At 37.6% G+C, this 27,544-nt stretch overlaps 1 protein-coding gene across 3 annotated transcripts in view; it reads right to left on the reverse strand.

Annotated features, from left to right (window-relative positions):
* RGS7 (regulator of G protein signaling 7) overlaps positions 1-27,544 on the reverse strand; it is a 401,788-nt gene that overhangs the window by 16,047 nt on the left and 358,197 nt on the right. The window contains exons 10-18 of one of the 3 annotated variants that reach the window (XM_012751212.3): positions 22,242-22,316; positions 15,443-15,541; positions 14,183-14,244; positions 13,018-13,128; positions 11,791-11,916; positions 5,970-6,156; positions 3,019-3,108; positions 1,574-1,627; positions 751-831 (exon numbers count right to left, since the gene is read on the reverse strand). In XM_012751212.3, coding sequence (XP_012606666.1) covers positions 757-831; positions 1,574-1,627; positions 3,019-3,108; positions 5,970-6,156; positions 11,791-11,916; positions 13,018-13,128; positions 14,183-14,244; positions 15,443-15,541; positions 22,242-22,316 — 879 coding nt within the window. In that variant the 3' untranslated portion in view covers positions 751-756. The remainder of the gene's footprint in view (positions 1-750; positions 832-1,573; positions 1,628-3,018; positions 3,109-5,969; positions 6,157-11,790; positions 11,917-13,017; positions 13,129-14,182; positions 14,245-15,442; positions 15,542-22,241; positions 22,317-27,544) is intronic. The other 2 variants (XM_012751216.3, XM_075995508.1) reach the window with 2 other exon arrangements.

Raw genomic sequence — 27,544 nt, forward strand, 5'->3', positions numbered from 1 at the left:
TTCTTAAAAAGTTTGCAGTGTGTCAACAGTGTGCTGCTATTTTAGGAGTTGGAGAATTGGGTCAGATCTGGGGATGTTGTTGGAGGAGAGACAGCCACTTGGCTTTCCCTTTCCATCTTCCTCAAGTTGCATTACTATTTTAATTATATCACAGAAATTTCCATTCCAATCTCAAAAACAATATTCTGTCAGCGTTACATTAGGAAAGGATTAATTTGAAACAATTCTTAAACATTACACTATCCTATAGCCATTTTCTCCAGGAATATCTTGGGGAATTTCTTTGACATTGTCATTATCTCCCCATGGTGACTTATAAGGCATGTTTAAGACAATTTTATATTAAAGGACAGAGATTCCAATAGAGGCAGCTGAACTTTTGTAAAGTTTATAGTGTGATTAATTCCTGGAGTTCTTCATTCTTCATCCCTTTAATTCATGCAATCACATTGAATATTCAAAGTATATATTGCTGTTTAAAGTCTTTCAAATACTCTGTAGACAGTCACATGGTAACTCAAAAGTAGAACTGATTAACATTTCCCGCCACAAGGATCCTTGAAGGAAACTGAAAACAAAAACTGTATCTTTGTTGAATCCAGTTTGCTTACATTTCAACACACATGACTCCACTTAACTGGCCATCACAGCAAAAGCCACAACACACACACACACACAGCAGCATGGAGCTAACCACACAACTCAACAGACAATGCAGACAAACTTGAGTATAAACCAAGATTTTTCTACCTCTTTTCATAACAGGTTAGTGCTGGCCCTCAGTGTTGGTGTACAGTTTTTATGGCATGGGAAAATAGGGATGTTTCTGCCCTATAAAAATAAATGTGTTGAAGGCTTTAGTTTGAGCTTACACAATGTCAGAAAGTTCCAAAGGCACTGGCACAATACAGAAAAAAAAAAAAAAGAACCCCACAAACAAATATATATCATCAAAACACATAGCAAGATACTAAGAAAACACTGGTAGGAAAACTACTCGTTTCCCAGATGGTTTATGCAACAGTTTTCAATACCTTCTTGAAAGATAAAAACATAAGAGAAGCATGCTAGAGGGTCTTTGGTGGGGGATTTCTTGGCACCAACCACCATTTATAGCAAGTCTTTGGCTTTAAGCTGCTCAATAGATCATTTTCTCCTTGCAGAGGTAGAAAGCACAGAACCCTCATTGTTCTTAATCTTTTAAGCCCAAGGAAGAGCTAAGGGAACAAGCATAGAAATGCATGCACTATCTTTAATAAAGAAAGGGACACATGGAATAAATATAAAAATATAAAGAATAATTTTTATTCCTTCATTTGATATATCATAATATACACTTCTTTCCAAACTTTAGCTCGATACATGGAGTTGTTCATGTGTGACATCTTTTTCTAATCTAGAAAGGGATGCGACAGGAAGATAAGTAGGAAACATGAAGTTCTGAATTTGAACAAAAGCAATACTTTTGCTATTACATCAAAGCATAGAAGGTGGACGTTGGGCTAGAAATAGGGAAATTGGAAAAATTTCACTGGACTTAATGATTTGTAATTCCTCAAAAAATGAAACTTACCACATTCTGTGCAAATTTCTCAAGAGATGTTCTGCGATCCATTGAGTTTCCAGACTTACATGTGTGGGGTGGGGAAGGGTGAAGGGAAATAAAGGAACATTAAAAATAAAAAAGGAAGAAAGCAAGGAAAACAGAGCAGAAAAAGACAGGATGATGAAATGATGCAATGCCAAATCCATGTTCTAAATCACAGGGCCCAAGAAGGTAGGAGAACTGCCGAGGAAGGCCTTGGGCCGTGGGCTCTGTTTTCATCAGTGCTAATGCCAAAAACTCTTCTGGTACAAACAAAATGGTGTGATCTCAAGCAAAATCAAATTAAGCTGAAATGAATATATATGTGAATTTTTTATACTGATATCTGCAAAAACTAAATAGTTGAAACTTTAGTGGCATATCTTCAGAAATCCTTCATAATTTTCCCTCGGGGCTAACTTTTGGTTGATAACATCATTAATTCTATGAAGCATTGCTGTCTAACACAACTTTCTGAAAAGATGGAAATATCATTTTTTGCTGTCCAGTACAGACGGCTCTTGCCGTGGTTACTGAGCACCTGAAATCTGGCTGGAGTTTTATGTAATTTTAATTAATTAAAATTAAAATTTAAACTGGGGTCCCATGTGGCTAGTAACTGCTGCACAACTAGAGAGTATCTATTTCCAATTTGCAAAGGCAATGGACTTTCAAATATCTCATTAGTCTAAATAGCTGTGATGACTTACACAAAATTATAATTTAATCCCAGAATTTCAAGAAGCTATGGACTATTTTAACATTAAAACATAACGAATGCTGTTGATGCTTGTGTCCAGATTTTCCATCCCCTATTGATGACATAAGGAGTTATGAACAGTGAGACTTTGATTGTAAACATTAATTGAATAATGAGGTCTACTACAATGCTTTCAAAATGTGCTTGGCTACCATCTTAAGTGTGTAAAATTCATTGTTAAGATATTAAGTGATTTAGCGTAAGTGCCAAATGAAAGTATGCAAAAGCGAACGTGACTACTTTGGCAGCTGTCATTGAAAAAAATGTGTCTATTTTTAGTCATGAGGTCTGTGTCTCAAAACATACATTCTAACTTACTAGACAAAAAGAAAACCCTTTTTTAAGTTTTTGACCTAAACTTTCTTTTCTTTATGGTAATTTTTGATTTTCTTAAACTAAGCATACAGAAGACTAACATGAAACATGAAAATAGCTTCTAATAAACTTGTAAAGCATGAACATTAGAAGAAACAAACAAAAAATAATACAGTAAGCAATAAACAAACAAAAACAAAAACAACTCAAATAGCCCTTATAAAATGCAAAGGTTTGAGGGAGGGTCTTGGAATATGTTCACTTACCATTTGTCCAATACCCTGGGCTCAGCAGAGGTAATTACTCCAAATAATTACTACTGAGAACTAGGTCAAAAAAGGTCACAAAGAACCAATACCTTTTTCTTTGCCTGTAGAAGTTCCTGATAGGCACTGGATCTTATAAAACGTGGGTAGGAATCACTTTTCATCAGTTTGTAAATGTGCTCCTAAAAAGAAATAACGATTGAGGTGCTTCTGTATTATTTCTCGGGAAAAATAAAATATAATGATAAGAATATTACATGGGGTTAAAGAACAAATCTGGTAGTTGCTAAAAATGGTGATGATAATGCTGATGGGAATACCTTATGTTTACAGGATACTTAGACCTTCAAATTCATTGTCTCATTCATGCCTCAGTGTTTAAATTTGTTTGAAAGTTACCAAGGAGGTAAACCACACCCAGCCATTTAAAAGAAATGGAATTTGGTTAAAAGAATGGCATAAAATAAATTCAGATCAAGCTACTGATTTATATAGATCAGCTGTGAATATAAATAAATCTGTTATCTCTTAAAATTACGCCAGTCCAAAAGCAGATGACGTGAAGTTCAAGACTGAGTCACCATCCTGGATACCTTTGGCCTCTGCATTTACTGGGAGGGGGCAGATGGCCCGGATGAATGATCGCTTTGGTACAAATTTTATGGAAAATTGTCATCCACAATCACTTTGGGTCAGAGCACAAGTCCAAAAATAAATTTTGTGCTATTTAATTGCTAAATCTCCAAATTGGTGTACTTTTGATGTATTCAGTGACAGATTAGGTAAATATTTATTTAATCATTCACCTCTATGAAGTCTGCAATGTTCTATTTTGATGAAGAATGTTGGTAGACAAAGAAGTCAGAGGAAAAATATATATTTATCCAATTCAGTGTTGGCCCAATTTAGAGAGATTCTGCTCTGTTCTACTGCAGCTCAGGAGAGCTTAAATGCTCCTTGATCTTCCTAGTGTAGTGAAATATCAGTTAAATATAGAGTTTTGAACTATTTGAGAGTGTCCTGGATGTCCCAATTTCTTTTTTGTTTGAAGAAAATACCTATTTTAAGAAATGACTTCATTTCTCTGGTTTGAAACACACCAGAAATAATTTGAAGTTACTGTAATCCACTTAGAGAAATTCAGGATTAAGCCTCAAGATAGCTCAAGGTTGATCTTCAAGAGTATGTTAAGTTTGGAACTGTTTCAGAATTTGTCTGGAAAGGGAGCAAGGTTTGGTTTTGGAGTTAAGTATTTTGGGATTCAGATCCTAACTTGCTCAAGATCTACCACTTACAGTGTAAATTTAGACCAATTTATTCACCTCTTTGATCCTTAATTTTCTAATCTACAAAATAACGTTGTTGTGAGGAGTAAAGAAATAATAAATCCCGAGTATGGGGTGTGCATAGTAAGTGCTCAAATATACTTCAGTACATACCGTGTACCCTTTTAAGAGTTTGCCTGTATTGGTTAATTTAATCTTGACAAAACCCTGATGAAGTTGGTAACCATTAATATGTCCATTTTATATATGTAGAAACTGAGGAATGGAGAAGGAAAGTACTTGCAGAGGTCTCAGAGCAGAGCTCAGATAAGAATCTAGGCCATTTAGCTCCAGATTTTTCTTTCTTACGACATTGCATCTCTTCTCAAACAATGGGAGAGATTCCTATTATTAATCTTTGAAGATAGGATTTCATAAAAATTACAAACAAAAAAACTAGAGTTAAATATCTGAGCTTAACTGAAAAAGAAACCTAGTGTCAGGTGCTAATGTTCTCTATAGAAAATATTTCTTATTCACCTTTTGGGGACTCCATTACGTAAGAATATTTTGAAATGACACAGATAACAAAGAAATGCTCTCTTTCAGGCCTCTGAAAGGACATTCCAAACATTTTACACATTGTTGGCTCTAGAAAAAGGCTTGACATTTTTACCTTGAACTGAAAGAAAGGAAAATTAGCAGAGACATGATCAGCAGAATTTCTGCCCTGCTCTGTGTCATGTGTCTGCAGAATGCAATTATTTCTACATAGGAGACCATGGCTAGACCACAAGGGATGGGTGTCTGGTTAGCTTTTAAATCCTTACTTTTCTACATAGTCACTAATTTCTTTAAACCAAAGCCAAGGAGAGATGTATTTTCTACAGAGAGTGGAAACAAGAAAGGACATATGCGTATCTTACTCTTCAGCTTCTATATTTTATTTTGGGAGTGCTATTAATTAAAAAATAAGATAATTTTTAGAGTTAATATTCTTCTTCAAAAGAACTTTAAGAGATCACAAAGTATGCATGTTTTGACTTAAAAGCCAACTTCAACTCATCATTAGGAAATGCTATCCTCTCATTACATGTGTATTTTTCTTCTTGAACACCAATATTTTTTTGAGAGAAAGCAGAAATCCAAATTGTTTCTAAGAAGGCAGCTAAGATCCAGTTTACAAAAAGAACACTACAAAATTTGTCTGAGGAAGTTAAAATAAATTTCTTTTTTTTCTTTCCACAGACTAAAAAATTAACTTGAACGATTAATCGATACCTGAATCTACTATTTCTTTTTTTCATCAGAAACAGAACTGGTTTGAATTTGACATAATTTTAAGCTAATTCAGTTCAGACAATTTGTTATAATGAATAATTTAGGAATGTCAAAAGTTTTTGAACTTCCATACTGAAGACACCTTAAAGATTTTAAACATATGTTTCCGACTCGGGGTCATTATTACATAGGGTCTGCTCATATATTGGGGGACAAAGAGGAGAAAATGAAGTAAAAGTTTTCAAATATTTCAAACATGCCCCCTTAGGAAATTCTTATATAAAAACACTCAAATTCAGAAAACATTTCCGGGCTTTAAAAAACTATTCACTTTAAAGTGTCTTTGTTGTTTTCCAGATCAGTTAGAGTATTTTACAGTTACCTAAATTGGAAATGTTAGAAATAGCTGCCAATTATAACGAAAATAAAACTAAAGTATCTCAACTGGCAACTTCTCAAGAACACAACTGCGATATGAGGGCCACCCGCGTACCAACCTGAGCGTCTTCGAATGTGTATCGCCCCGGTTCCTTCACATTCTGTGTGGTTTTGTCATAACTCTTAGAATCCAAGTTAATGGCACTGGGAGCTCCCGGAGCCAGAAATTCTTGCCATATTTCCTGGACTCGCAAGGGCACTTCTTTAATCGGCCTTTTCTTGAGGTCCTCCACTGCCAGCCAGAACCTATGCCACATGTGACACCAAGGAGTTACTCGGAGGGCTCATACTCTGAACCTTCTCATGATATTTACTGATCGCACAGCTCATCGTGAGGCCTAACAGCTAACTCACTTTCTCTGAGGGCTTCCAATGTCAGACCTACACTGATCTTTTTACCCATTAGTTGTATTTAAAGGTATAAAATTCTTCACAAGAAAAATAGTCTCGTTTAAGTGTTGGTTGTTAAAAGGAGATCTGCCAGGGCCCTGTATAATTTTAATTTCACAGAAGAAAAGAAGCACTGTTAACCATTTATTAAAAGGGAGGAGGGGTTTGAAGGGCTAAAGGTATGGGATCCACAGCATCTGACAGGGGGGACAAGGTAGTGTGCTACACTGTGTTCTTTGGATCCTTTGTCTATTTGAACAATGAGGGCTACCATGGAGAAACTTTTCTGCTCTACCTGGTAAGGGAATAATTACTAAGAAGATCTACCGAAGTTAAAAGAGGCCTGGACACAAGATCAGAAAAATGCCCTGGCTGGAAAAATCAGGACAATTAACCAATTTTAAGCTATTTAATCAAGAGAGTCATGGAATGACAGAAGCAGCATGCTTTCAAATGCAATTCTTTGAAAGACTCAAGTTCACAGAGGTGTCACAGCAATTCAGAAGTCATGGAGAAATATATACTGACTTACTTCTAAATGTATCCTTGTATATAGAATATATTTACTGAAAGAACATGAGAACCATGTTTTGGTTGACAACAGCAAACAGCAAAGTCTAGTGGTCAGGTGCCACATTGTATTAATGGGCTGCATTTCTTTAAATTTTGCTCTAGTTGTATTTTTTTGGTTAGATCTAGAAATAATGTTGAAAAGATAAATGTGCATATCATGATTTCTTAATAGAAAAAAAATCATACTTGAAAAAGGAAATGCTAGCCCTACATTATCATCTGTAGGCACTGCCATTGCTCTAATAGTACTTGCATTCAAGACATGGAGAGGATGACACAGAGACACAGGGAACTTCAGGCCACAGAGTCTTAAAAAAGGCACAGGTGACAAGCAGTACCTTTGTAACTGCTAACTTTTAACTTAGGCATTAATAAAGGGCCAGAAATCAGCAATGAAAGCACTTGAACTAGAATTAGAATATCAAATACTACTCAGTCTAGTGATTTCTGAGTTTTCATTTCCAGATTTTGTCTTCCTACAGATATATATATAACAGATAATCCAATTTAGACACTACTTTAAATATGAAACTACTATTATGACTTCTAGAAAGGAAGGCTCAAGACCACTCCCCCTTAAAACACAGATTTGAACACTGTGCACTCTAACAGGACTACCATGTGCAATCCGAGGGAACATGTGTGCTGCATGTAATACGTGCTCATTCAAGTTCATTCCAGCACTTTCTGGACACATTAATCCAAAGAAAGTCCCCATCCTCAAAGAACAACTAGAAAAAAAGATATGCCCTTCAGATGCCCATAATACCAGGAAGCACATGAGAGGCTCTGTAGGAAGAGAATAAGCTGAGTGGTCTGGGAATGCCCAGCAGGACAGAATCCTTCTGCTGGGGCAAGTGCTGGCCTGGAAAAGGGGGGAAGGGTCTAGAAAAGCTCTTATAAATGCAGTGACATCTGAAACGGACCTGCAAATAGGGATAAAATATCAAAAGGCCGATAAGTTAGTAACAACAACACCTACACGGATATGTAGGTGCAGCCACTGCTCCAAGTGATTTACCTGTACTAACTCATTTAATTCCCATAACAACTCTAGAGAGTAAGTTCTATTATTTCCCCCATTTTAGAGAGGAGGAAACTGAGCATATGAAGATAAGTGACTTATTTAAGGTTGCCTGTTACTGGTAGTGGCATAGCTGGAGTTTGCCCCTGGCTAATCTGCAGCAGACAACACATTCATATCACCCCCTCACACTGACTCTCAACAGCACCATTGCCTTGCTCATCCTCGACATCATTGGAATCACTGCAATAACTTAATAGAATGTCAATGGCATTGGTTAAAATCTCACCCCCTTTATTTCATAGTAGCGGGAATTTTTAAATTCCAGTATTTTGTTTTTTTTTAATTTTTAAATTTTATTTATTTATTATTATTTTATACAAATGTGACTATTCTAGGTTTATTTTTCTCTTTTATAGTTTCAAATAAACTTTGAAGATTTTTCCATATATAGATCTGGCTCGATGAGCTGCACTGTTTTTCATTGTAGGAAGTTGTCATCAAAAATTATTGTTCCTCCTCTAATTATTTTGACATTTTTGTTACCACCAGAATCAAAGAAATAAACATTGTGCATATGTTTATAAATATAAAAGGAACTATACACATAGAGTAAATTACTAGCAGCGAAATTGCCAAATTATTTCATAAAATGTATAATTTAAAAAAAATTTTTTTAAATTTTAGAATATTACAGGGGTACAAATATTTTGGTTACATAAATTGCTTTTGTACCATTTGAGTCAAAGTTATAATGGTGCCCATCCCCCAGACGGTGTGCATTATACCCATTAGGTGTGAATTTGCCCATCCCTTTCTCTCCCCTCCCTCCTGTTTGATTTCTGATAATGTTATTTCCATATTTGCACATAAGTGTTGATAGATTAGTTCCAATTACTGGTGAGTACATGTGGTGTTTGTTTTTCCATTCTTGTGATACTTCACTTAGAAGAATGGGCCAGAATAATACAAAAGACATTAGTTCACTTTTTTTTTTATGGCTGAATAGAACTCCATGGTATACATATACCACATTTTATTAATCCACTCATATATTGATGGGCACTTGGGTTTCCACATCTTTGCAATTGCAAATTGTGCTGCTATGAGTATTCGGGTGCAGATGTCTTTTTTACAGAATGTCTTTCTTTGAGTAAATACCTAGTAGTGGCACTGCTGGGTCAAATGGTAGGTCTCTTTTAGTTCTTTGAGATCTCTCCATACTACTTTCCACAGGGGTTGTACTGCTTGCAGTCTCACCAGCAGGGCATGAGTATTTTAGTGTCTTTGAGTCTTAATTTCCTTATCAGTAAAATGGAATGGTTATGCCTTATTTCACTGGGTTTCCATTGGACGAAATGACGTAAATTATGTAGAGGGCACTGCAGAGTGCTTGGCATATTTTTAGGGACTTGATGATTAAAAAAAAAATAAATGTATTACTGCATTTGCTTCGTACTTGCTCTATGCTAGGTGTTTTGCCTGGAAAAGGAATGAGTAAAAACACACCAGTGGAGAGCAGAGTCATATGTGGGGCATAAGTAGTTATGGATAAGCAGTATTTCATGACTCTTTTTCCTGTCCTAATATTTGAAGAAAATGCTCCTATGAGTGACATGCTGCCATTAATAGCAAGGTCCTTAGAAAGCTGCTGCTTAGGTAAGATGCACTGAGAGTTATTTATGTGTATGAGTTATTTATAGTCAACAGCCCTGTTGACCAGCTGAACCATTTTGTGTCCCTCAGTGTGTGACATGAATACATAGGCAGAAGCAGAGTGGGACTCAGATTTGGGGGACAGTGGCCAGCAGCTTAGTACTGGTTTATAGAAAACTGAGAGTGCCACTTACATGCAGTCTGACCTTGCACAAGGTGCTTAACCTTCCTCAGACATATTTTGTTTATCTACAAATTGAGGCAATACTATTTACTTTTCATGTTTATTGTGATGGCTCCATGCGGGCCAATCAGAAATAATGAATACAAAATGTAGCATAAGCATGTCTATAGAAGTAATGGATGCTAAATATATTCTGTGTGTAGTAAGTGTTGAAGAATTATATCTACATTTATATCTCTCTATGATTTATCTATTTATACTAAGTAAGGAAACATGATAGGCATATAATAAATTCTTAAGAAATATATGTGTGTGTGTACACATACATAAGAAATATCTGATGTTTCTGATATGTAATTACTTAGCAGGGAGACTAGTGAGGCATAGAATTATTAAGATAAGAAATGGTTTGAATTAAGGGATTTGCAATGATTCAATGCGTGCATGACACAGAGTAGGCACATGCTCTCCTCCTTGACTCAAAGCTTCTTCCCTCTTCCTGTTTCCCTGGTTATCTCCTCCTCATCACCCAGTTCTCCGCCTAGAAGTTATTTCCCCTCGTGTGCCTTTGCTGATCCCACTCTGGGTTAGGCATCCCTTTGTGCTTCTCATATGTAAACATCCACGATTTTGTATTGTGCTTTGTTTTCTTGCCTGTATCCACCACCAGACTGTAATTTTAATGAGAGCAGGAGTTGCTTTCATTTGGTTACATGATGCTGGCTTATTACTTGTTTATTTCCTTATCATGACACCCATGCTGTCAGCATCTTTTACAAAAGAGACACATTTGTCAATCTTTTACTTAGAGACTGAGGGGTAAATCCATCTCTGTGTCCACTAAAATACCTACAGTACCTACACTACCCTTTACCTCTGCTTTGCTTTTTATTTTTTAGCATCCTTGTACTCAATCGTTGATGATGTGAGCCCAATATACAAAATGTCATTGAGTAGGCCCAATGGAAATCTTTAACAGCTGTAGACCTTGCGCAAGTTCCACCAGGATGGGTGCCCATAAACTTGAAAGAGAATAGGAAGCTGCACCCCACAATCCATGACAGGTGCTCATAGAGAATTAAACTGCCCCAGGTTGTGTCTGTGACCATCTTGCTGCATCCATGAGACATATGTCAATGTCCTACATAGTTCTGAATGGTTCGTTATTGGCGTCCGTTAAATCTCCTGAAATGAATGTGACAATGCCTGTCGCTGCTTCTTTCCAAAGAAAACAAATGAATGCTGAGACCTTTCCGTAAATGAATTTTACAGGACTGCATAAGTCATGAAAAAGTAAAAACAGGATATCAGGTTTCAAAAGAATAATGAATGAAAGAGCTCCTGGAAAAACAGTTTTATGTAGTGGAAAGTTATTACTCACTTTAATGATCATAAATAGAGCTATTAAAATCCACTCTAATGTTTCATATTTAAAAATGAGTTTTCCAGGTGCCCCTTAAGCTAGCAAATTTCAAAAACATATAAGGATGATGTTGACAAAAAGCTGGGCAGAACAGGTGCCCCGTCCCATGAACAGCTCAATATGGCGCTACTCCCAATTGCCCTGTGGCTGTATTTAAATGTGTCAAGTAAATGCGTTGCCCCAAGAGTTTTGTCTTGAATTATTTGATATAGGTGCCCAGTCTCTTCTTCTCCATTGCACTTGAGAATTGATATGCAAACAAGGCCAGTGTTGATAAATAGGTGATATTTTAAATTAACTGCATAGATATCATTGGCCATTCTCCACTTTGCCAAACATTAGTTTAAATACTGCACTTCTTTATGGAGTCCATTTCAAAAGCACTAAATTTATAGAGTCAAAAGATCCAATGACAGTGTAAAAATAAATTATTATAAGGAATTGATATATTGGATAGCCTTTGCCTTGGTTATTTTTTTTCCCTTTCATTAGGTGGCAGAAACTCAATGAGTTCATATCATCATGTTGGTGGGAGAATAATTAATTGGTCTATTAAGTCCAAAATAACCAGACACACCATAGATAATGTCTCTGTGGATTATAGTATAAGATGTAAGCAACATGACTTACCTTAAATTTTCTGAGCTGAATTCTGATTCTAGAAATTTAAGGAACTGTTCTCTCCCAACTGGGTCTTTTAATGCCTCGTCCATGCCAAAACCCCATCGTTTTACCCTCTGCTGGCTCGGTTCTTTGCTAGAGGAGATAAAACAAAGCCAAATATACTCCTTTCATTAGAATTCCTAGCTTGTATTATTACATTCCCCCTAAAAATCATGTGTTTCTTGAAGTTTCCATCTTTAACTTATGTTTCAGAAAAAAAATATACTTCTGTCTAATGGCTCTGCATGAAATCTTAGTGAGATATAAGTTAGATATTAATAATACAGTCTAACATTTATTAAGTTTTAGGTGCTAAGTAATAAGGGGCAAAGGTCCAGACATTTTGGTTCCAATTCTGCATTTCTTAACCACTACACAATGCAGTGTGATGGACGTATGTTGTATGGGAGAAAATGCATTGGTAACCAAAAGGCCTCAATACTGGTTTATGACTCTGGTGTCAAATAAATGTGTGAACTAGTCCTGATTGAGTCGAGACACTTTGGGATTCTGGCTTCCTCATCTATAAAATCTTTAACTTGTACATGAAGAATTCTGGACATGTCAAGTGTTTAAGATCCATGGCTGGATGTAAAAGAGACAGTCCATAAATGCAATCTACAGAAGTGCTACAGGGTACTAATCCTCTCTTTGTAAAGTGGTATGCAATGAGCTATACTTATCATATAATTCTTCCCTTATATAGAGCTCCTGAAAGAAATGAGGGAGTCCTAAATTGTGCTTTGGTTTCCCTGAGAAGTCAATTTCTTGTCAGTTTCTCTTCAAGTGTTTATGGTAAGTTCATTTTGTTTTAAAACTGAATTTATAAAGGCATGGCATTGGGCTTAAGCATGTATAGATTTAGTATTCATTTTACTTGAGTACATAGGACTTCGTGGCTATGTGGATTTTCAGGGAAGCTAATAGCAATGAACTAAATTTCAAGAACCGAAGATCTCGACTCTGACTAATCCATTTTGAAACTCCTGCACACCTAATTTTGCCCAGTCAATGCAAATCTTAGTGCAGATGTCTAAGGTTCACAAACCATTATCTAAAACAAGAGCGTTATATCATGAGCCAGTGTAGACACAGTAAAATTACACTTACAATTAACCAGCTATATAGTATTCTTCCTACTTTACTCAGACCCTGAAATAAAGTCATATATTTGAGAGATAAAATGCCACCTACCTTGCTTCAAGTTCCCAGAAAGTAGTATCATCAGATAGCCACGGGTTAGAAGGATCAGGTGGCACAAGAAACGGGTCATATTCTACATACTGTTCTGTATAACTGAGTAGACTAGGGAGAAAAAAAAAAAAACACAACAAAACATTTTCAATTTCCTTAGTTTTCTGACTAGGGTTCCACTCTATCCAAAGTAAGGGACACAATATAAAAATGTCTGACCAGGGAATCCTTGCCCACTTATAGAATGATATCCAATGGCAACTTTTACATTTCAGTAACGTGCATGCAACAACACCTTGTGCTTCTTGGCAGACGTATGGCCAAGGATTCCATATCGCCCCATGCCTAAGCCATGCAAGTCAATAGCTCTTTGTCAGAATAAAGCAACATGGAAGAGGTCAGTGCGTGAAAAGAAGCGCTAAGGGTCGGTTCCAATCCTTGTTTAACCAAGTCCACCCAGAGCAGAACTGATTTTAACCAACTTGGAGAAGGGATTAAAAGGGAATTTTTGCCAAAAATCTTTATAGGAATTAGATAAAAGGGGAGCCACTGACAAAAAAATTTAAAAGTCTGTATTTAAATTTCAAAAATGGAGAAGGAATTAGAAGTTGGAGAGGTAGGATTTGGCAATGTCCAAAAGTGACGAATATGAATGACATTAAGAACAGATTTAAATGAAGAGAAGGAAAACATCTAAAATCTTGAGTTTCATTCAAATTCTGAAGTCATGCAGTAACGGTTGATTGTGAATGTTAAAACAAGTCTGCAGAGAGGCTCCACGTTGCCCAAGGGTAACCAGTACGTTGAAGGCTTCATTTCTTCCAGCAGCAGTGAAAGCACTCAACTCTGTGGAATTATCTCTGAATCTGAGTCTTGGTTGCACAAGGATTGGACTTCTAGGCATTTAAGACAATAATGATAATTTTTTCATTTAAACTACATCAAAAGACTTCTTTGAAAGTTTCTATGTGCAAAAGGAAAAACAAAATCACATTATTTACGGGATTCCAATTATTTATCTCAGCTCCTCTCCCAACAGTTCTCTTATCATTATTTTTAATTTCAGCACATTATGAGGGTACAAATTTTAAGGTTGCGCATAATGCCCTTGCCCCCCTCCCCCCACAAAAATTTTCAGTTTAAATGGGCATCTTGAAATACTCACCTATCAGCAACTTTTGACATTTTTAACCGATGTCTATCTAACTGTATTTGCCAATATTTTATCTGAAAAGGGGGTTAGAGAAGTAGTTCCATAAGTAATGACATTCTCACAATTTTCAACTTTAAATTTTGACAGACTGAGCAATTCTGAACAAGAGTATATTCTAAGTAAAATTTCAAAGTTGGTAAAAAAAATAAAAGGAATGGGCTCTTAAAAAGGAGTTAACCAAAAAGTTTCAATGTAAATATAAATGATATTGCTTTAGAAGAGCGATGAGTTTGAACATTCTGCCTACATTAACAAAATGTAACTTTATTTTAAAAGTGTTATGGAGATTTAAAATGTTTATTCATGACAAAAACCTAAATCCAGAATCAAATGTATTTATTATTTGTTACTGTAATTTCAAAAATAAATCCTGCCTCTAATACTAGTAAAGCATCAATAATATGTGTTTTGAGAATAATTATATCAGCAATTCATGAAAAATGCTCACATGGACATAATTACACACAGGAAACTTTAATTAAAAACTCTCTGAATTAATTTCCCTTCATGGTGATTATAAATATACTAGAAAATTATATATTACACTCTTGATAAACCATATTAAAATATTCGGAGGAAAGAGTCAAAAGGGCAAAAAAAGACATTACTAAGGCCATCAAGAGATTTAACTATTACTTGATATAAGAGAAACTGGAGTTTGCTTTGAAATATTACTTGGAGCCAAAATTATTGATCAATTGTTAAAAACAAAAAGCAGTATACATCATCACTGTACACCAGTGCTGATAAGGAAAAATTTCCACAGGTGTAGAGAAATCAGAACTGTAGAAAACAAGAATAAGTGCTCTTTTATGAGGATAAAGTCACATCATTGGATACAGGAAATGTGTGACCCAGTACTCCCAACATCTTGTCCCCTCATGTTTAAGACAGAATTCAGGAGTACAAAATAACTATTGATGATGGAGTCACATATAAATCAGTGTATGTGATTTTTAAAAATTGGTTAAAGGAAAGAGGATTGGGGCAAAGAGTGGAGAGTTTTAAAACCACTACTGTATATTGATACATTTTCAAGTAAGCATATGTCTTAAAATTAGATAATTTCTTTATCTTTTAACTGCAAATCTTCTATATGAAACAGTTGACCATACAACCTTTTAAAACATCCACTATTACCATTCACTATCTTTGGTCTCCATAGCTATTACTCTGTAAACCTTTAATAGGTCATGTTACAGGTTGACTCACCTGTTGGTGTAACTCATCTTCTGTTGGAGGTTTAGTTTCCGGTGTGGGTGTGTGGGTAGGACTGTGACTCCTAATATCATTTTGTAAACCATAGACAGACTATATTAAAATAAAAAAATAAACATTTTAGGACAAAATACTATTTATAGTCACAGACTTCCTAAAAAATAATTTTATATTATAAATTCAGTAAGGTAACTCAAAGCTTATTTGAATAACCTTCTTGTAAAAATTCAAAAGCCATTACTATCATAAATATCACAGGTATGTAAAAGAGAGACACAATGCTTTTAAGAAATATGTGGTTAGATTATTAACTTTCACATAATAATTGATTATATGTAGAAAACATGGTGAGTGTGATAAAATTTGGAAGTAGACTGAGAATGCTAAGTTGGAGAATGTCAACACTAAATAACATTTAATAAGCATCAATTTAAGAAAAAAAATAGGCATGGATATAGAATAGAATAGAAATTTAATAACCCCCCAAAAGATTAAAAAGTAACCTAATTTTTACATAGGAGCGGAATGGAGTACTGCAGAAAGTGATGAGGTTAAGAATTCTATTGCTGATTTTGTTTCTGATAGTGTAATCAAAGACATCCCAGATTGCTCCCACCTTTCCATAGCAGCATTGGGTTATTTGTTTCACAATACCGGCCTTGCCATTGGGTGCCACTTGCAAACATCAGTGACCCCAAAGGCTGCACCTATTTTTGGAATTCTTGATGCCCCAATTCTTCTTTATTAATTTGTGAAAAGGTCAAACCTACTAGCTTTAGGAAGACTCTTTTTAGAGAATGACCTATTGCTTAGTAAGTATAAATAAACATCTGGTAACTAAAAGGATTAAAAAAAACTACCCTCAACAAGCTGTGGAAAACGCCTTTCACAATTTCACACCATTCTCTCTCCAGGCATCTTTGCTGCTGGCTTAAACAAGCTACTGTTAAGAGGGCAAAATTGTGTAGATAGTTTAGGTGCATACTTTGATTAATTGCACTGCTTTCCACTTGTGATATAATAAACTATACTTTTGATTCAAAATCAGACATTTCATATTTAATGACCTTAATATTAAAATTAGACAAGGGTAGATCTAGATGCTTATAGGAGTTCATTTTCAGGCCTATCATCAAAACATGTCAGTATCTCTAAATTCAAATATATTTTGTTCCTGTTCTGCTTTCACTTGGCCCCAACATCCTCTTAACATTGCCTCTTAGCTTTATATCTGGATCCTTTGACTTGGCTTTTTCCTGTGTCTCCCCATTATTTTGCACTTAGACTTTCTTTAACAGATTTTGACAGTTTAACCATCGAGATTATCTGATTCTGTACTATCTTGAGTAGGGCCCTTCAAGCCCCCATTTTGTCCTAACACCAACCCTTTGGAACCCAATTCCCACCACTAGTCATCCATTGCAACACAAGGACTAGCATGTGTGCTTTGAATTCACTGTTAGCAGGACTAAGCTGAATGGCTTAGACTTGCTCTTTTCTTTCTTTCCTTTGTTCTCTCATTCATTCATTCTATACTTGCTGAACACTTACTGTATACTGGGTATAGTACAAAGCAGTATAGAAATAGAAGTAAACAAAAGAGATACACTTTCTCCTCCACTGGAACTCACAACCCAGTGTAGAGGAAAGAAGTTAATTATAAAATAATCACACAGATAAATATATGATTAAAATTGTGATAAGGCATATGAAGAAAAAAGAGTAACAAGCATGGGGCCTGGAGTACAAAGACCTTTAGTTTATATCGAAGAAACAGAAATGGCCTAAATGAACTGACACTAGCCATGTTTCAACATGATTAAACGAAACAACCCTGTGAACTCCGAAATAACAGTTGAAGTTTATGTATTAAAAATTATGTGCTCTATGTACACAATGGAATACTTCTTCAGCCTATAAAATACAGGAAAATTCTGTCACTGTCAACAACATGGATATACCTACAAGACATTATGCTAAGTTAGACAAGTCAGGCAAAGAAAGACAAATACTATAGGATCTCATTTATATGTGGAATATAAAAAAGTCAAAATCATAGAAGCAGAGAGTAGAGTGGTGTTTACCAGAGGCTGAGGGGTGGGTAATGGGGAAAAGAAAGAGTTTGGCCAATGGGTACAAAGTTACAGCTACATAAGAGAAATAAGCCCTAGTGTTCTGTTGTACAGCAAGGTGAATATTGTTAATACTAATGTGTTGCATTTTTCAATGTAGATAAAATAAAAGATTTTAAATGTCCTTTCCACAAAGAAATGATAAATATTAGAGGTGATGAATATGCTGATTACTCTGATTTGTTTATTCCCTGGTGTATATGTGTATTGAATATACACAATTATTGTTTGTCAATTAAAAATAAAATAAAACTAAAAAAAGGCAGTGAAAGATCACCAATTATATAATAGTTGTACTTCCCAGTATTTTCTATTTCCTCAGGAGTATCAGATTAACTTTTGAAAAGGAAAATAATAAGACTATGAGACTTGAGCTTTCCATTCTTTTTTACCTTGGTTTAATTACTCACATGTTTAAAATAATAACCTGCAGGTTATGTTAACAGTGCCTATAATAAAAACATAGCTGACAATTTTAACAGTAAGTTTCTGGGCTAAGATTAAAAAATAAGTAAAAAGAAAGCTAGAAAAACACAGCAGTTGTGGTGGCATAAAAGCAAAATGATCCATGAGTTATCTTCTATCTCTATAGTTCTATAACTATTTCCACATTGGTGCATTTCACATAAGCGTCATAAAGGGCCCATATGAAAGCATAGCCCAAACCATTGGCAGGTGTTGCTTAAAGTAGTCTTCTAGGAGCCTGGCTTCTGGTTCTGAGGTTAATGTACAGTGTCCATTTTTTTTGTGTTACATAAAAGTAACCATCATGAGCTATCATTTTCATCAATCTGAGTGCAGTTCATTTCCTGGGGACCAATGATAGTTTTTAAACTTGATTCCTGGCTATAATGAAAACAGCTATGAAGAGTATAATTTTATATGTAGGGCTTATTTTATGGACAAAGAGATTGATCCCATTGTGGCAGGCAAGTTGTGAAGATTATTTGCAATGTGAAAGGCTTTGCATGTTTTAGCATAAGGAAGTGTATTAAAATAGTGGGACAGGGTGGAGTGGCACTGAGTTGGCAACAAGGCTAGTGAGGAAGAGAAGTGAAATCTTCTTAATGTCTTAATATTTGCAGCTGGAGGAAAATCAAATTAATTAAGTGGGATTCAGTTTTAATAGCAAAATCAATTACTTGATCTAGATGCTTTGACTTGATTAACATGTCCTTTTATTCCCCACGGTGTCTAGATGAGCATTTTTCATATATATAGCACTATCCAAATGAATACTGAGTAGGCTATTCATTACATGAAACAGATCTGACTTTCTGCATAACTCTGTTCATATGTGATTTCCCTTCACATTTTAGAAGGAAACTAAGAAAAATTCTCCCCTACTTTTTTTTGGGGGGGTGGTGCTGTGAAGGTCTGAATGTTTGTGTCCTCCTAAAATTTATATGTTGAAAATCTCGCCCCACCCCCCAGCAATGTGATGGTATTAGGAGGTGGAGCTTTGGGAAAGTAATTAGGTCATGAGGGTAAAGCCTTTATGAATAGGATTAGTGCCCTTATAAAAGAGGCCAGAGGGAGCTTGCCCCTTCCATGTGAGTACATGGCAAGAAAATGCCATCTTCAAAGCAGACAGCAAGCCCTCACGAGATACTGAATCTGCTGGCACCTTGCTCTTGTACTTCCCAGACTCCAAAACTGTGAACAATAGATTTTTGTTGTTTATACATTACCTAGTCTAAGGTATTCTGTCATAGCAACCAAAAAGACTAAGACAGAGATTTTAATATAGAAACTACAACGTGCAAGAAGCTTTTCTGCCTTTCTATGTGGAGTGCAATCTCTGGGATTTTTGTAACTGGGACTGGTGTGGAAATATTTCTCTTTTTTTCCTGGGTTGCTCATCTCAACTAGAGAATAGTTTGTGTCTCTGTCTGACACCATGCGGAGAGAGCTGGCACAGAGAGAGACACTGAGAAGAGAGGCAACCCAAAATGTGGGTTCAGTCACACACGTGCAGATGCTTTTGCCATTTCCCTCAGGTTTTGTGTTCTAGGACCCCTCTAGCTATTGTCCTGTAGAAGGATCCAGCCTGTGGTAGTAAATTTTGTGTCCACTTGGATGGGTCACAGTGCCCAGATATGGGGTCAAACATTATTCTAGATGTTTCTGTGAGGGTTTTTATTGGATAAGATTTAATATTTAAATTGGTGGACTTTTAGTAAAGTGGATTGCCTTCCATAATGTGGGTGGGTCTCATCCAATCTGTTGAAGGCCTGAATAAAACAAAGATTGATCTTCCCTGAGCAAGAAGGACTTCTGCCTGTAAATTGCCTTTGGCGTTAAACTGCAACTCCTCCCTGGGTGTCCAGCCTGCCGGGCTCCCTGATCAGATTTTGGACCTACCAATCCTCCACAATCATGTGAGCCATTGCCTTAAAATAAGTCTCTCTCCCTCTCTCCTCTGTCTCTGGGCACACATGTATAGGAAAGGCCTTGGAGACAAAGCAAGGCTGCCATCTACAAGCTGCCATCTTCCCCTCCTGGGAAATGAACTTGCCAGCATCCTGAACTTGGACTTCTAGTCTCCAGAATTGCGAGATAATAAATCCCTATAATTTAAGCCACCTGGTCTACAGTATTTTGTTAAGGCAGCTCGAGCAGACTACATAATGCTTAACAAAATCATATAATTATCCATATGTACAGAGTTTGTTTGCCTATTTGTTCAAAATCTGCACCCTTATTAGACCATGAGTCAGGGGAGCCTGGCCCTGCCTTTTCCCATCCACCGTGGAATATCTAAAGACTAACACGGGTCTGTCGGGTAGAAGAGACTCGCTTCTTTTGCTGACTGAATGGATCATTCCAATTCCTGACAAAAATATGAGCCAAAGTATAGGTGGTGATAATTCTAAGAGACAAATCAGTATGTGGCTTAGAGTCCTATAACCTTCTATGTAAAGTAACATTGTCAACTGTGGAGATTCTAGCAAATTCAACACTTCCAACTACGAGAAGCAATATTGATCAAAAGGTGAGAAAACCAGTTTTCTCCAACTGTGGAAAACAAGGGCATGCCTGCTCTGTGCTGCGGGATTTCTCAGAACTTCTGTTTTTCTCTGGTAAATTTTAGTGCTCTACAGCTCTGCAGTGAGGCCCCGTTGTTCTACCGTTATTGATCCCCAGGAAATGAGACCGCATCCTAGACAAAGACAGCTCCATCTGAGTGATTCCATTTCTTCACAGCATTTCACCTTGTGATGCCTCGAGGATTTCCCATCACTGAATGAGGGCTGATGGTATGTGAAGAACAACATTGTCAACTAACGCTTTTCAAATTTTTGAAAAGAAGGCTGCCATGGGAAGCACTGAGGAGATTATCAATACTGAACGCAGTGCCAAAAAGAGTGTGTAAACAACCCCTTTGTTGTGTTTAAGTGCCATCTTCTCAACCCATGTGCTTTCTCTTCTGCATCAGAGCACGTCTGAGTTGGTGTCTGTCGGGGGGATGTGACACCCAGTGACGTATTTTGAACAGAGACTCCTGACTATTCAGAAAGTGGGGAGAGGTGGCTTTATGCACTGTGGATTGCTGATGGCATTTCTGAATCTCACTCTGCAAAGCTGAGTGCAACCCGGTACACTCGGGACGTGCTGTGAGCAGAGGATGAAAGAGCTGAGCAGGGCGGGCCCAGGGAGAACAGCAGAGGGGTTGCTTTGGTCTGGCTTTGCCTCCTTCCCCGGGAGAGTTCTCAGGGGCAAAGGCATTGGAGCCCCGCATCTGAGTTGGTTTTACGGAGTTTGCCGTGGCTTCTTCATCCTAACATCAAGGTAAACCGACTTTAAAAGAAAGAAAAAGTACATGGGCCATCCTGGGCCTTTGAACATGAGGCTTTGTAGGGATGGAAGAAAAAGATGACACGAGATTGGGCTAGAAAAAAAAATGTTTAGTGGCTACTGCTGGGACACACAACTCTGGAGAACGCTATGGCTACTTAAGGAAAAAGAAGGCCGGGAACTTTGGGGAACGTGGGCATGTCCTCAGAGTGACTGCTACAGGCCAGACGCTCTGAGGTGCATCAGAATTTTTTTTTTATGGAATAAATAACTGTGTCGTCTACACGTACATGTTACTTTAAAATAATGTGGATATTATTGCTGTGCAGTTTCAAAGTGTTGTTTACAATGCCACTGAGTTCAGGATAGCTTTTCTCTCCCCCTTAGGTATTCTCTCACATAATAGACACTGAACATACAGCTACTCTCTTAGGGCTGTGTCACACAATTCTGAAGTTAAAAGGGGGCCTTTGTACTCTTCCTTTTGTAATTAAACATCTTTTAGGTGCGCCCTTTCCCTCAGACTTTTCCCTGAAAATGCCTTGCTCTCCTCAGTCTCTCTTTCTCTCAGGTGACCACCATCTTTCTCCCCACATCTCCTGGGCTCTGAGGGCTGTGTCCTTCCCTGTGAGGGGGCCTCAGCTTCCCCACTCCTCTCCTGTGGGAGCCAGTCAGCGCTGCCCCTCTGCCCGGCCCTGGCCTGCTCAACAATGGGCAGGAGGCTGTTTGTGGGGAGAGAGGATGACAGAAGACAAGAAAAAGCAGGGAAGAGTCTCCTCGTGACAGGAGGAAAGCGTTTTTTGTGGCTACGTCCAGAAAACAGTGCAACCCGTCACCAAGATCAGCACGGACGTCGGTTTTACCTTCCGCGTTTTGTGTGGGTTTCTCATTCTGGATGACTTCTTAATGTCCACTTCCGTAGTATTTACACACCCAGGCTGGAAATGGAAAAACAGAGAGACAGAGGAGTCTTTGGGTGTGGAGTTCTGACCAGGACATTCATTAATGACTCGCTCCCCAGAGCCTGAGCAAATGCCACAATGACACACATGACAGGCAACGCCTTCTGGGCGGCCGCAGCCACTTCCAGCAGCAGCAGCAGCAGCCAGTAATAAAATACACCAGCCCCTTTACTCACGTTGGAAAGCCTTCAGATACCATTCACAATAACTCCCAGAGAAACAGGGAAAGGGAATTGAGCTTCGCATGTGACAGCGAGTGTCAGTATTTACAGCTGCTAACCTGGCAGAGCAAGAGTGTCCACAGACAAATGGGACGACAGACAGACACCCCTGCTGGTAACTGCACACAGCCTCCCACAGAGTGTGCCCTCTTTATAAAACGCGACACTGTTATTGGGTGGCTGATTGCTTTTCCCACGTTGGAAAACTAAAATGGCATTTAGTTGAGCCCATTCAGATCCTAGAGTGAATTTTCTAGCACTGATTGTGAAGTCCAGGGACTGGGAATATTTGCTTTCCATAGACAGAATGTGCCATGGGGTCCATGGTTAAAATGAGGGAGGCCAAGAAAGAAAATGGTAAATAGTAGGCCATGCTTCTCCCCACAAATTCCCAACTTTCCTTTTCATTTCTCTAAGGCAGGCGAAACCCTTTAAAATGGGGAGTTGGAGGAAAAGTATGAGCTTTCTGACAACCTCAGGAGTCCCATTTTGCCAGAATTATGTTTCTGTTGCACAGAAAGAGCTGCAAGCTCCTTTTATATTTGTAGGAGGAGGGGAGGGAGAGAAAAAGAGAAGTGAGAGAGAGAGAAAAGGGAAAGGAGTGAGGGGAGAGAATACGAATCAGGAAACAGAGAAAGCAGGGGGTTCAAAGATACGTGCTTTCGTAAATCTACAAAGGGCCTTAGATATCACTGATCCTTTAGAAGTGATTAGAAGTTAGTGGTTATGTACACTGTGTTTCCTTTTGGAACAGGATTTAGGAATCTCTGGTATTATTAATAGTAAAAAACATGGAGTTGTACATCTCAGCTCATTTTCTCTATTTCTTCCCACAGACTGCACGAAAATGAAAGCATTAGATGTCCTTGGAAGGCAGTCCAGAGAAACCATGAATGTGCAACAGTCTTTTGTGGATTTGGGATGGGGACGGGGGGAAGGACAAAAGGCAATGCTGATGTGATTAGAAGACTAAGCTGCTCTCCGCAACCATTGGCAAGCAAAGGGGCTCAGCTTTTTGTATTATGAGGACATAAGACATTTTCCTTAAAGAATCCTCTCCTAATAGCATAGCTGTTCAGGCAAAGCTCCACCCTCATATTGTGATATATAAGGAAGTAAACAAAGAGAGCATTTTTTCTTTATTTTTTTCCACAAAGATTCCAAGTGGAATATATTTAATATAGACATACAGACACACATCGCACTATAAACATTAAATAAATCATGTATGGTTTGTATATCTGCTTAGGAATAAAACTAGCTAAAGCACAGTGGTCACCCTGGCAGTGCAGGAGGAGGAAGAGCACCCAGCTGAGTGGGACTAATTTACTAAGTGACACTGAGCAATGCACTTAAATTCTCCAGCATCTGGTTGCTCAATATCTGATATTCTGATTTAATTTTCCTGTGATCAATCTAAGCATTCTTTTTTTTTTAAAAATCCCTAGTGATTTTAACATGCAGCTAGAGTTCTCAATCATTGATCTAGGTAAAGATCAATGCTACAAAGATAACGCTTTGAAAATACTAAAGCATCAAGTTTTCGTTTCTATTCAGTTTCTAGTTCTTTGCAGCCTTCCCTCCCTAAGCCTGAGCCATTAGGGAAGGGGAGGCATGGAAATTCTTTAACCTCCTTTAAATAAATATATCAAGAGCTAAGCATGGCAAGATAGGTCATGGAGATTTTCTTCTAAATGTTAAGGGGTGGGAATAATTAGGATATGATATCCAGAAAAGGGAAAGCATGTTTCTTCATGACCTAGAGGAAAGAGAGATAAAGGTGCCTTATTTTCCTCCTTGGGTAAGAAATCTTAGGAAGGAGGGGTGAGAGGGAGGGATAAAAACTCCCAAATAAGTATGAGAGAGCCTGTGGGGTAGCTAGTCCCAGGCTTGTACACGAAGCCCACACATGATCATATCTAACATGAATCTTTAATATTGTATGGGCATTAACAAGAAAGATGTGCTTAAAGCAATGCTTCCTAAGGCTCACACACAGCAAGGAAGAATTTTTTGCATGCCCCAGTAGTAAAGGGCACAGTGGGTTTGAAAAGAATAGTAGGTGGATGGGATCACGAGGTTGGGACAAAGGCCACCGTGTGCAGGGATTCCATGCTGGGAGCAGCTCTCTGGAACATGAACTCCAGCAGTGAGTACCAGATGAAGAGATGGTACCTGTTGTAGCAGTCCTAGGAGCAGACCACGCACGCCAACCTGTCTAAAGCAGACATGGACAAGCATCTGGAAGATGCCCTGGGCATGCTTGGCCTTCATTCCTCACTGCACAAGATCATATAAACAACACCTCCAATAGTTAGTGACATTGAGCATCTTTTCATATGTTTGGTGGCTAAGAACAAAAACCCATATGTCACATGTTCTCATTGATAAGTGGGAGCTAAGCTATGGACAAGTACGCATGGTCATACAGAATGACATGATGGACACTGGAGGGTCCAAAGAGGGGAGGATGGAAGGAGGTGAGGGATGAAAAATTACTTATGGGGTACAATGTACACTGTTCGAGTGATGGGTCCACCTAACGTCTAGACTTCGCCATTATACAATATATCCACATTACAAAACTTCACTTATATACTTTCTAAATCTAGTGAAATTTTTATAAACCCCTCTATACCCCCAACTCCTATCCAAAGCCAATCTTGGACAGCAGCAGGGAAAGTCCGAGGAGAACTGCAAGTATAATCATTTATCCACATGCGACTGAGTTATCTAAACCAACTCTTTAAACGAAGGCAGCACGCAGAGCACGCACATTGAAATCTATCCTTCCAATAGGTTTCTGAGGAAAATAGACCAATCATAGAAAATACAGGAACTGTTTTTTCTTTATACATCTGAGGAGTCTGAATTAATTGAACTCTAAACCCCCTCCTTCATCGGCGAGGATCCTACTCGACTTTACTTCATACCAGGTGGGATGATTAACAAACAGCCCCAGTAACTGTCACCCATTGGAGGAGCGAGTGGAAAGGTCTTCCTCCTCATAGGAATGTATCTGACAGGCAGTCCCAAAGAGAATTACATTTTCAACCTCAAATTTCAAAGATGGTGACTTTTTAAATTTGATTAACGAACCATCAGCAGTCCTCTAAAATTCCCACTTGAGCCAATTATTAACAACACCACTAACCAGCAAATTAATAAGAAAGCATTGAGTCTAAAAGCCAAGGTTATCAGAGACTGAAGCATAAGATAACGTTTTATAACCCAGCTCCCATCCCAGGGAAATAAAATCTGCCAGTTAAAAATGTGTTGCTAATGGCTACACAGTTAAAGTATAATAATAAACTGCATCTGGGATGCTGGTCTCCGTGGCCCTCCAGCTTCCTGTAATTTCTAATGAGCCTCTTGGGACAGCTAATGGTTAAACAGATCTATGATATCTAAGTTAACTAGGAAATTCTTGACAACTAAAAAAGCTTCGAAGCCCAAAGTTGTCTAATATACTTCAGAATAATTAAGGTTATGACTTAGTGCTGATAAGCCCTGCACAAGTGTTTTCGGAAGTCACACACTGTGGTCAATGAGATATGGCAATCATTTTTATGAATTCTTTTATTTATTCAAGAAATACTTCTATCTGCATCTAAGTGTCAGATCTTGTGATAAATGGTAAGATACAGAAATGGAGGCATAATCCATACCTCAATAACCTTTTAATTCAATAAGGCTAAAAGACACAGGAATGATCACACTACGGGAACATAATGACTAGGTAGAAGTTGACGTGGAACATGACACAACAACAGAACATCTCAGATACCCACTCTTACGTACATTACGCTGTTTCCCCCCAACATGACCAATAAATACGTTTTAAAATGTTGTTTTAAAGCAATTTTTTGTCTTTTCATGACATCATGTTGTCCTCAATTATTAAAAAATAAAAGGCATTTATTTTTTTTTAAGCATGTATAATAGATAACCACTAGCTGGCACCAGATCCTCATGAAATGTTATGCATAATTTGTTCTTTGCAGAACTAAACATACTTCCCAATAAGATATAAATAACATTACTATTACCAAATAGGCACTCCATAAAAATGCCCAAATATGTATTATTTGCTGGATATAGTATTAAGTATCTAGTATTGTTGGATTTAAAGAATAACGAAGTGCTATTTACATTGGCCTAGAAGAGAAACATGCTATTTCTAGTGATTCAAAGGTGAATTTATTCTCAACCGAACTAAGCTGGGTTGTAACATTATTACAATATCATGTATTAGAAAATAGAATTTAATATTGTGGAACCCATTCCTGAAGGAGTAAAAAGAACGTTATCTTTGAGAAATATTACTGCTACAGTATTCACGTGTCTTCAGGAGGTGCAAAAGAGCAGTTGGAATTCTTGATTTCCTTGTTGATGTTTTATTAAGAGAAGCTAAATACTATTTAGTTCCTTTCAAGGCACAACACATTGTTGTTAGCTGTAGTAGAAGGCATACTTGTGTTCAGGACCCCTCGGGAAAACACGGTGAAGACCAACAGTGAGAGGTAGGAGTAGAGAACAGCTAGCTCTCTTTGTTCAATCCCTGTAGCTGGTGCATAACTGGGCATACAAACAATAGAATGTTATTGAGCATTAAAAAGAAATGAGCTCTTAACCCACAAAAAGACATCGAGGAAACTTAAATGCACATTAGTAAGTGACAGAAGCCAATCTGGAGAAGCCATATATTGCATGATTCCAACCATATGATATTCTGGAAAAGGCAAAACTATGGAGACAGTAAAAAGATTAGTGGTTGCCAGGGGCTAGGGGGAAGGAAGGACAGGCACAAAGGATTTTCAGGGCAGTGAAACTATTCCGTATGATGCTACAATAGTGGATACATGCCATTATAAATTTGTCCAAACACACAGAATGTACAACACCAAGAGTGAACCCTAACAGACGCTATGAACTTTGGGTGATGATGACGTGTCAATGTAGGTTCATCATGTTCACAAATGT

Source organism: Microcebus murinus, chromosome 19, assembly GCF_040939455.1.
Source record: "Microcebus murinus isolate Inina chromosome 19, M.murinus_Inina_mat1.0, whole genome shotgun sequence".
NCBI lineage: Eukaryota > Metazoa > Chordata > Mammalia > Primates > Cheirogaleidae > Microcebus > Microcebus murinus.